At 38.6% G+C, this 11,122-nt stretch overlaps 2 protein-coding genes across 2 annotated transcripts in view; both read right to left on the bottom strand.

Moving 5' to 3' along the window:
• Positions 1-2,436, bottom strand: part of LOC140947382 (lipoyl synthase, mitochondrial-like) — a 9,632-nt gene extending 7,196 nt beyond the window's left edge. Inside the window, exons 1-2 of the mRNA XM_073396465.1 lie at positions 2,361-2,436; positions 1,964-2,118 (exon numbers count right to left, since the gene is read on the bottom strand). Of these exons, the coding sequence (XP_073252566.1) occupies positions 1,964-2,118; positions 2,361-2,423 (218 nt within the window). The 5' untranslated portion in view covers positions 2,424-2,436. The remainder of the gene's footprint in view (positions 1-1,963; positions 2,119-2,360) is intronic.
• Positions 2,437-3,381: 945 nt separating this feature from the next.
• Positions 3,382-9,509, bottom strand: LOC140947371 (kelch-like protein 8). The gene is made up of 3 exons (XM_073396448.1): positions 8,188-9,509; positions 6,558-6,757; positions 3,382-5,499 (listed from the first exon to the last, which is right to left on the bottom strand). Exons 1-3 carry the CDS (start codon positions 9,366-9,368, stop codon positions 5,129-5,131), a joined length of 1,752 nt encoding a protein of 583 aa, XP_073252549.1. The 5' UTR covers positions 9,369-9,509; the 3' UTR covers positions 3,382-5,128.
• Between the last annotated feature and the right edge of the window lie 1,613 nt (positions 9,510-11,122).

Below are 11,122 nucleotides of genomic sequence, written 5' to 3'. Positions count from 1 at the left end.
TTAAAAAACAAAAATAACCAATTAATGTTTCACAACTTCCTCTCATGACATTTATTTATTGAACAGTATTATGACATAAGGGCGTACAATGTATTATTGTAAGTGACTTTTAACATCCTAAATAAATTGAATATAAAAATAAATAAGTACATAAAATTATTATTAGAACAAAAAAGAGCCTGATTCTTTTGAAAGAAACTTAAAACTCCCAGTTGGCTGTCACTAACAGCCAGGGGCAGGGATTATTCTCATGTTCTGCCATAAGTATGACCCGCCGCTCTCAGGGGAGGTACTCTGGATTTCAAGTGACAAGGATAATCGAACGATTTTTTGAGGTTTGAAATTTTTGATTTCAGGATTTTTTGGGGTAGGGAAAGTTTAGCAAGTACTTTTTTGGGTAGCTTGATTTAAGTAGGGATTTTGTTGGGTATTCAAAACAATCTGAAGATTTGTGATAGTTGTATGATCCCCACATATCCTGGCTGTGTAGTTCCTCTGAAAATTTTTATCGCTCGGAAATTCAGCATGGGTTATTTGGGGGTTAAATTTTGGTCCAGGGATTTTTTTGGGTTTTGATTTTTGCCCTCATTCAATCATCCCTGTCACTTGAAATCTGGAGTACCCCCAGGCTGGGCCCCAGCTTCTTTCACAGGAAACAAAAATTAACCTGGAAAATGGGACATCAAGCCTGGAATTTCCAAAATAAGTATCAAAATGAAAGAAAAAAGGCAGATTACATGTCCCACGGTATTCTCTGTGTTTTTAGAGCTCTCTATTGTATTCTTTTGCTGTGTTTTCTGCAAAAGTGTGGACAACTGTTAAATAGCCATATAGAGTTTGCTTTTTGGATTAGGCTTATTAAGTACAGGTCCATGTTTGTGGAATATTGAACCCTCAGTAGTTGTCCTCAAAAATTAGATTTGACACACTTTGGCTGTATTAAACACTGGTTTTTTAACTTCACTCCTACCAGGATTCAAAGAATTGTTTGGAAATTTTAATATTTCCTTAATTCACTCTGAGATTTCAGAGCTACATTGTGCGACAATGAGGTGATAGCCTAAATTGTGGATTCCATGGTCAAACCAAGCATAGTTATCAGGTCTGCAATAAGTATGCCCATTCTTGGCTCATCTTTGGTGTAAGAACCTATTACACTCACAGGTGATGTTAAACAAAGAAAACAAAGAAGTCAGTACAATAGAACCTCCAAAAGTAGTTGAGTATGATCATCTGGTGAACGTACAGTGTAGTCCTGAATAGAACTGTTGTTGACAGTGCTGAGGTTTCAACAACCTGTGTAGTCATCTTCAGAGTCAAAGTGAGTTGTATCACGTCAGTTGATGGTATTATACTCTGGTTATTGACCTTATTGCTCAATTAAGTCACAATGTTATTGGTCATCTGTCAGTTAAGCCATGATGTTATTGGCTATGAAGACTCGTAATGTCATTGGTGCATTTCGATCCATCCATTGTCACAGTTAAACAGTCGTGTATTGTTAGTCAAATTGTCGGTCGTCCAATCATTCTCTTGTAGTTAGTTTTGCTTGAGTCTGTCAATAAATATAAGTCATTTGTACAGTGCAAGCAACTGTTTACTGCGATTGTTCTAGGTTAGTACACCAGCTTTCTAAAGTGAGTTGTTGATAGTACTCTGTAGAAATACATAATACCTGTTGCAGAGTCCCAGTCAATTGATGTTTCGTCTGTAAAATAATGATGTTCAGCAATGTGATTGTTGACGTCACCATTTCTTGTCACTTGCTTGTGTTCAGTCAGTCGCAGGCTAAGGTTTCGGCCAGTTTCACCAATGTAAATGGCCTGGCGGTCGCAGCATTATATTTTGATCTTGTTACTTCTCCCTGTCTGTCCTCCCAGTTTGTCTTTGTCCTTAACAATTAGTAAGTAGCCATCTTAAAGTGGTTATCGGTTTGTGTGTAATGCATATGTTGTAATATTACCTTTGTCCTTTCTTTCTTTTATACGGATTTTCCCGGGGATTGGCTTCTCCTAATATGAATTCTTCTAGACCAGGACCCTCTGAGATAAAATTTTTCTTGTCTGGAGACAGGGAACTCTTCAAACGACAACTACATGACAAGCCATTCCTTTCAAGCTGAAAAAAGGAAAGTAAAAAAAAAGCTTGCGAAACAAACACGAACTACCGCATTCATTTCAAGAAAACTCTAAATGGCTCGGCAGTGGATGGCTTTGCATAACTCGTTTAATTGCTGGACAGCGGCCGGATGAAACACATTTGCAGACATTGCAAGCTAGACATTGCAGTAAGAGCTCCAAAATCTATTCATACCAAAAATTACGATTTTGATTTAGCATTAAGAACTTTAAAAAACTTACCGTTTTGCTAACTGAGAAGAAATGCCTTGGTTTCAAAAGCAGAACTCGGTTCATGGTCGCCATATTGAATAATACATTGCATAATGCTTGGTTCCAGTCTTTCTCTTCCGCTCTCACCTCCTGGCTGGGTATCCTGTGCGTAAGTTTTAATTGGGGAGGGTGGGCCGGGGTATGTTCGAATTTTTTTTTAGCGAAAAAGGTCGTGGCCCTCCCACCTCCTGGAATGGATTGATGCATGCCATTCACAAACAACCGCTCAAAAACATGTGACACAAAAAAACCGCAAGTAAAAACAACTAGCCGGAAAAATTACTCAATCCGCGTTCTGGTACACCTTGTCAAAGTTCCCGTTTAATAGAAGGCAATACAATAAAAAAAAAATAACTCGTTGGAACCTCGGAAATGGTGACCGCAGACGATGACTGCAGGTCAGTTTTACAGTAATTCCGGGAATTTATAGCCTGTTCCAGGCGTTCGGCCGGGGCGTTCGGATAGTGGAGTGCGGCGCGAGGAAAGAGATAATAAGGAGAAAAAGAGGGAGAGAGGAAGGAAGAGGGCTATGACCCCTACCCCACCCCCTTTTTTTTTTTTTTTTTTTTGCTGCTCACATCTCCTTGCGCTGTCCCCACGATCTGAACGCCTGGAACAGGCTAGGGAATTTAGGAAGTGACCGATTAATAGAGGTTCGCTTAATACAGGATTGGCTGTAGGTTTCTCTTTATTTGATGTTGTTTTTTAGCGTTGTTGTTGCTGTCTTTTTACTATCAGTTAAAGGGCTAAAAGAGAAAACCAACGTAATAAAAATAAAAAACCTCGGTTTCTTTCATAGTAATCACAATGTTGTTAACCGAACTAAGTGATGACAAAGTGAACTAACGATACATTATAGATGTTATGAAACATATATCAGTTTGAAAAACGGAATGAAATATTTAACCATAGCTTCAGTTACATTTAATACATGGTTTCGGTTGATTTGTCTAGTTCCAATGAAACGAAAAGAAATGACCAAACATCTTGGCAGTGATGGAATAACTTAATTTAATTCAAAATTAATAATCCTTACAACAACGACCTAAGGACAAATTCGCACTCTTATCCACAGACTGTGCTTTAAATTAATATTCTTGGTTGAAGCCAACTGACAAGTCACCCATGTTGATGGCCAGTGTAAAAAGAAAGTTCACAGGATTCCTAGAGAGAGCATTACTTTTGTTCTTGACCACCAACATAGCCGCTTGGACTGTTGGAAGTCACATGCAAACCAGTGATGAAATATTTAGCATAAAATGGACTTGGTGATGGATTGTATTCACAAGCTATGCTACCCCGCTATAACAATGAACCAGGTATAGACACTTTCAAACATAAAATAAACTAAAAACCTGAAAATCATAGATTGACAAGGTTTGACTTTTTCAAACTCTTGCAAAAAAATACCAACCCTTGATTTCTCATTAACTGTAGATTGTTCAATTCACATAACCATTTGGAATTTTCACATCTGAGCATTAAAAATATCTATAATAAAAATAACAATGATAATGATAATAATAATAATAGTTTTATGGGCACATGTTATTATATACAACAAATGAATGTGCAATAATCATGTAAAGTAGAAGTTCAAAAATAAGTACAATCAAATCCACTAAAGCCCGCTATCAAAGCCTGGTTAGTAATGCATTTCAAATTTTCTTATAACCCAATTTGCAAAACGACAATGGCTTCATTAACAGGCTGATCATGGCAAGTACTCAAATCCTGGTACGAGGGTGGGGGCCTAGAACAAAGATTTCAGTGCTCTTTTGGAGACGATACCAACCGGGATTTGATTACATCTGTGAGGCAGGTTAATCTACTACTGTTTGGGAACCACAAGGACAATAAGTGATGAGCGTCTGGATCATCAAGCATGAAATCCAGGAAGAAAATGAAACTGGAATTTTGAACCACATATGGTTCATGTCAAAACCATTCTCAGGCAAAACCAGTTATCAACCTAATTTGATTTATAATTTCCTTTGTTTTCAAGCCTTGATAAAAACAAAAATTGAAATTAGTCTGGAGGTTAACCTGAGAACAGATTTTACCTACAACGTAGGCAGTGAGGGATGGTTTTGCATTCTTGATTGCATTCATTATATACTTTATCTCATGGCCTTGCATGCTCTCTGTTTTAAGTCAGATGCCCTATCATTGATCAAAATTCTTCTTTTGTTTTTTTCTCTGTCTAAGCATTCGCGAAAGCTCAAAGATGCTTTTAGCTTCCTCTAGGAGCTAAAGATCATAATACACATTAATGCCAGATTTACATGGAGAAAAGACAGTTGTCTTGGGTAGGTTCACACACTGAAGTTACCCTGGGCAAGTCAACTTTTCACACATTTTTCCTTACAATGCATGGTGAACCATTTACATGAGAAACAAAGAGTTGGCTAGGCTAGAAGGGTGACCCACCCCCAATGGTAGCGTCACCCGCCTGGCCAGGCCAACTATTCTTCAAGTAAACACTTTGGCACACCCAGCCAGGTCAATTCAGTCAGGGTGAGACAATAAGAGCATGGGCAAGTGCTCTTTTAGACAATCATAGCATACTCAAGTGCTGTTTTAGGTAGTTAGAGCATTCATGAGCACTGTTGGCTCAGTCAAAGGGATCAACTTGTTCCTCGTGTAAACACTCGATAGGGTTGACTCAGCTGGGAGGGTGACCCTCTTTCCTGGGACAACTTTTCTCCAAATAAACAGGGCCTAAGATATTTACACGCTCAGATTTCTTCCTTCACACCAAGATTACAAGAATCAAGAGCATTTCTCAAATCTTCTACGTCACAAAGACTTCCCACAACTCCAGAACCTGCACGGAACACATGCATGGGTGCTCCTTCCTCCCAAGTGTCAGTCAGGGGGTTGTAGGACTCCACTGAGTTTAAATATTGATCTCCATTATGACCTCCAACTGCCCACAGACGTCCTCCCATGGCACCTGCACCCACCCCTCCCCTACAGGTTGTCATTTTTGCCACATAGGTCCACAGGTTGGTACGAGGATCGTATCGTTCTACTGAATCCAAAGGAGATGAGTCATCAAATCCACCAATGGCATACAGGTACTGTCCAATAACAGCAACACCAACACCTATCATGGAAAAATAAGCAAAAGGTAAACAAAACTGGAATAGAATTGACAGAAGAAAGAACTGTTCACCCAAATAAACTGAAAAATGACCACTACAAGGCCCTTTAATAAACAGACAATTACTTCCTATGGTCTATACACTGATTTTAAAATGGGCAAAACTCATTTCGATGGTCTGTAAATAAAAGTAAACACTACAGAAAATTTTTGTCTATTTGTTTTTAAAATAATGTTTACAGCTTTAAACATTTCCATGGTCTATACTCTCTTAGAACATCGTTCTTGACCAATCAGCATCGGAAAAATCACTCAGTTATTTTAAAAAATTCTGGTAGCAATGATGAGGTGGCCTCTGATAGTGGTTTACAGAAAAAGTAAATGACTGAGTGGTTGGGTTAAAATAATTTAAAGATAACTAAGCAACTTCTTGCATGCTGAGGTACGGTCCATGGTTGGTACGTATGGCTTTAGCAAATCTTTTATGTAGGCAGGTGCTAACCCTTTGAGTGTTTTATAGGTTATTAGTAATAATTTAAAAATAATACATTGGCTGACTGGAAGCCAGTGGAGATAAATTTAAAATAGGCATAATGTGGTCATACTTCCTGCTTCACGTAATAAGTTGAACAGAACTGCAGAGTTCTGTACATTCTGTAAATGATTGATTAAAAATTTGGGCAGACCATACAGCAATGAGTTACAGCTATGCAATATCCAGGGGCTAGTAGAAGAACCTGTCCACTTAGGGTTTTTTGGTTATGAGTTGTCTGGCTGGCAAGCAACAATTGTGGAGATAGAGATAATGTTGGTGAAAAGGGAGTTGGAAGGCCTGGAAAACTTCTTCACACTAGTAAACTTCAGCAACAGCTTGCCCGAAAGACAAGCGATTATTTTCATTTTCTTCTCATCAAGAAAAAGTTATTCTAATTGATAAAAACTTCTTTTAAGGCACACTTGCAGCCACCTGGTAGTAATTTTAGACCCTCCTCCTTCTTCCATACAGCTGTCAGTTCCTTTTCTATACACATTTATGTCACACAGACTTCTGTGCATCTAACCTGCTCTTCTGCGATTCATGGGTGCCACTCTGCTCCACTTGTTTGTGTGAGGATTATACCTCTCCACACTCTGAAGTGATGCTGCGCCATCATTACCTCCAACAGCATACAGATAACCCCTCATGCCAGCAACACCTACACCCCCTCGTGGCATCAGCATAGATGCAACTGTACTCCAGCTGTTGCTCTCCGGATCATATCTGCGTAGAAAAAAAAATAATGGTGATTCATATTATCAATTGCTGGTCTTGACTTCTCCTTAGAGAGCAAACACAACATTTACCAAAGAAGCTAGTTAACCTCTGCAAGTTATATTTAACAAAGAAAAACTGTTGTAAACAAGTCCATTTAGAAAAAATACCCCTTCACTGTTAAAGAACTTTAAAAAAACTTCAATAAAATTATACAGGCTTGTGTTGTGAAACACGATCTGAACTTCAGGACATTGATATCAGACTTTGGCCTTTTTTTTCCATTTCTATCAAAGGAAAATAATTTATAATTTGTGGAATGTGACTTCACTTAATAAGCCTAGTACTTTATTACTGATCTTAAAATTGTCAGTTATAACACCTTAAACAGGAACAAAATGACATAAGACAAGGTTGGAACCATACAAACAAACTCTTTATCCAAACCATGAATATTTTATTGGTGTTATCTGGTACTTGTATTAAGTTCAAAAGTAAAGCATAAATCCTCAACAGCTATTATTTTGATAATCTCACAAAATGGATTAAAAGTGCAGATTACCAGACAAAACTTTAAAAAATACAAAATAAACTATGGTTGTTTAAAAAGCTAAAACTGGAAATATGTTTCTTTTCATATTTACTCCAATAATATTATTTTTGTGTCATTTGCATTTGTGTTGGTTTCGGGAATAAGCATTATTGAAACTTGATCCTTGTGGCCTGTTTCATTACCTAGCACATGGCCACAAGTCCACACAAAAATTTAATTATCATGTGATTTCTAGCTCTTCATGAAGCTTAAATTCTAAAGTTTTTATACTTAGGCCCTGTTCACACATGTGACACAAATGGAAATGCAAATACAAGAAAATAGATGGGTGAACTACATCAACGCATATACAAGCATAAATGCAAGCGCCAACTCAAGGTATGGAAAAAGTTTCTTTTTCTTGCGCTTGCAACTGCACTTGCAAACACAAGGATAAAAAAATGGTTTCATGTCACCATGGCGAAATGAAGTTGAAAGCAAGATGGCATCTTCCAGTTTTGACGAGAAATTGGCAGAGAGTGTAAGGAAATATACAGTGCTTTATGATAAACGTTGTAGAGATGTGGCAAATTGGGACCAATGTCTTATGATAGAAAATATAAACTTACAGTATAAACATATATTTTCTGTTGTATTGAAAATGTACTTTTTTCATCCCTTAAGCACACTATATACGAAAGCAACAACAAGAAGACTTAATGAGGCCAAAGCTTTTCACTCTTGTCGGCCATCTTGGAAAAAGTTTGACTGCTTGACTGCACCTATGTATCTTGCCTTCCTTGCATTTGCGTTCGATGTTTTAACGTCGTTTCCTTTTTCATTTGCATTTGCGCTTGCATAATTGTGTCACACATGTGAAACAGGTCTTAAAAGGCCAGACACATACCTTTCAACTGAGTCAAAACAAGTTGTTTCATCTAATCCCCCAGCAACATAAATTTGCCCCTCCAAAACACCAGCTGACATTCCACGTCGAGAAATGTTCATGGGGGAAACTTCCCTCCACTCGTTAATTTCAGGGTCAAAACATTCAACAGTGTTCAGGTGGTGTCTACCATCATGACCACCAATCGCATAAACTTTTCCTGTCACAGACGCCACAGCAACATGACGTCGAGGCGTGGAGACTTCTGCCACTTCAAACCAACAATTGTGGAACCAATCATAGCATTCAATACATTGAAGAGGGTTGCCAGACTTCCCACGGCCACCAACAGAAAATAATGCACCAGATGTTGATTTACGAGGTTGAGTTCTGATATTTATTTTCACTAAGGAAGGAGAAAGCTTTACATTCTTAGCTTCATCAACCAAATCTCGACATGTAAGGTTGTTCTTTACCATGCTAAGTCTTTCAACATGCTGTATGATGTAATCATTTGCAATCAATGGTAGCCGTACATGACTGAAAAGTTCTGGTAGGTACTGTTCACGTGACACCAAATCATAGCGAACCCAGGCGACGACAGCTTCAAAAACTTGTTCTTCACGTTTTATGAAAAGATCGTCCTCAGAAATAATGGAGAGGAAATGTCGAAAAGAGGTTTTAAGTAGAGCCTCTGTGTTCAAAAGACTCAAGAAACAACTTCTAGAATACACATCTGCTGCATCAATAAAGTCTAAACAACCGTGAAGCTCAGCATAGGCTCTCATCTCGAGGCAGTTCGAAGGGTGCAAATGGCGCTTCATAAATTCGCAACAAGCATGGACGACCAAGTCCAGCTGAAATACGGCTGCTGCGGTCAACAGCGCTTCAATATTGTCAATACTGATAGTTATTTTTCGGGTGTATATAAAGTTTATCAACTGAACAACTGCTTCTTCAGAAAGTCCCTGTATTTCGATTATGTCCTGAGAACATTCCAGCATTTCGTTTGTAAACATGCCACGAAAATACGGACTGCAGGAAGACAGCACTACGCGGTGGCACTTTACTTTTCGGTCTCCAGCTTTGATGACCACATCGCATAGCTTCTGTTCCCGGAAAAACTGAATCAAAACGTCAAAAGCCTCATTTGGAAGACTGGTCGATTCGTAATGATAAGTGTCAACAATAATGTCTCCCATGACGAGATTTCTAACAAGATTCCAACTTGTCTGAAAGCACCATTCGTTTGTTAGGGTCTGTTAGCTACTGTTTCGTTGTCGCTAAAGCAAACAAACTTAATTACTTCTGAGCTGCAGCTGAGTATCGCATTAACAACCAGGAAACAGAAAGGTCGAGAAAAGGAACTAAACTGTATAAACTCAGAATATGGCTGCCGGCGAGGTGGACTTCAGTCTTTTTATCCTTTGTGCCTCTTTTGTTGCTTTGTGTCTATTCCCAGGTCTCCTCTTCCGCTTTCTTGCTGAGCCAGCAATTTTCTAAATTCCAGCTGGAGAAGTCATACAATTTCTTTTATTTTTATTCTTATTTTTAAGGAGTCTTTCGGGGCCATACAAGGAAAGAATGGAAGCAAAGAATTCAAATTCACTTAGACTGCGAGAAGTCTCTCTTTTTCTTCAGTAGTGCGGGGCATGCACGCGCGCGTGTCTCACGAGTTTCGCTCGGCTGAGTAAGAAATAAGAGACTGCTCGTGGTCTAAAGTTCACTGGTCTCACGACGTTTTACTTCCGTATTTTCGAAACATTTGATATGGGAGAGCGGGGATGAAGGAATTGATTTAAAAAAAAAAAACGGTAAACTGATCCTCAAGGCATGAGGAATGAGAGCATAATTAGATTGCCCACCCTTTATTCCTACGTAGCCTCCGTTGAAGTTAGGCGTCGAAAGAGTATATACACTAGTTGTTTATAAGAACCTTTTTTGTAAGAACGTTCAGCCTGAAGTTTGCCAAAATATTAAGAGCATGCTAAGATCAAGTACATACCCGGGGCTCAGACAAGATCAATTTATTTTTCACTGAGTTTACTTTCCTAAATCCAGAAAATCATAATTACTGTATGTAACGCATGTCTTACATGGAATCAGAGTGCACGTAAAATTTGTTCTTTTAACACATTCTTATTGCCTATGGTCAATAATGCACTTACATCCCACTTGTAAAATTCATTAATATGAAAACTATAATCATTGCCTTATCTTGTCTATATGTAGCTTTTAAGAAAAAGTTATCAGATTTCCTGTAAGACCATTTCCAGGTTGAAACTGCTCATAAAATAAGAACTGTCCATGCTGAACTCGAAAATGGTCGTTCTTATGAAAAGGTGTAGTTTTTTATTTGATTTAAGTCGCATTTCTTAATAGCGGATAGACAGATATATATATATTGGAGAAAACAACTGCCTCAGCTGTCTTGTGGTGAGAATCACTTGAGCCGTTTTTTAAACTTCAGTATTCAAGATTCTTACTGACCAACTAGTAGTCTACGATAGGCGGCCAAAGATTCACTGGTTTGTCGCTGTAGGTTTGTCGTTGTGCATAATAAGCATGCAGGTCCCCAAAATGAATGTTTCACAGGGAACACAATCAGATTCCACTGTGCTTCAGTACAGACTACTTTACAAGAGTCATCATGCAAAGCTGCCATAATCTGCTTTCTTTTAATCAATAAATTGACTCGACATCTTGGCTATTACAGAATCTTGGTTGAACACTGAAACTAATCACGGCACCATTAACCCATTCGCCACTGAGCCGCCCGTAATCGCCCGTGCGGATCCACGTCCCTTTTACCGCATGTGACGTCATCAGTCACCACTTCGTCAGCTAACTTGTGCAGGATGAAGTGATCTTTCAAAACTATGCCAGAATAAGCATGATTCAGCCAAGGAGGCCAAAGAGAAAGGCAAAGGTGCACCATGTCACGTTGACTCGAAAT

Source organism: Porites lutea, chromosome 9 (genome assembly GCF_958299795.1).
Source record: "Porites lutea chromosome 9, jaPorLute2.1, whole genome shotgun sequence".
NCBI lineage: Eukaryota > Metazoa > Cnidaria > Anthozoa > Scleractinia > Poritidae > Porites > Porites lutea.
The sequence above is the reverse complement of the archived record's forward strand: the minus strand, read 5'-3'. Positions and strand labels throughout refer to the sequence as shown.

Bases quoted from the DNA above. Each gene is read 5' to 3' on its own strand.
- LOC140947371 (XM_073396448.1), bottom strand. From the start codon at position 9,368: ATGGGAGACATTATTGTTGACACTTATCATTACGAATCGACCAGTCTT. The intron at 6,758-8,187 runs GTATGTGTCTGG...TTTTCTACGCAG, and splicing joins TGTTTTGACTCAGTTGAAAG to ATATGATCCGGAGAGCAACA. The intron at 5,500-6,557 runs GTTAGATGCACA...TTTCCATGATAG, and splicing joins CATGAATCGCAGAAGAGCAG to GTGTTGGTGTTGCTGTTATT.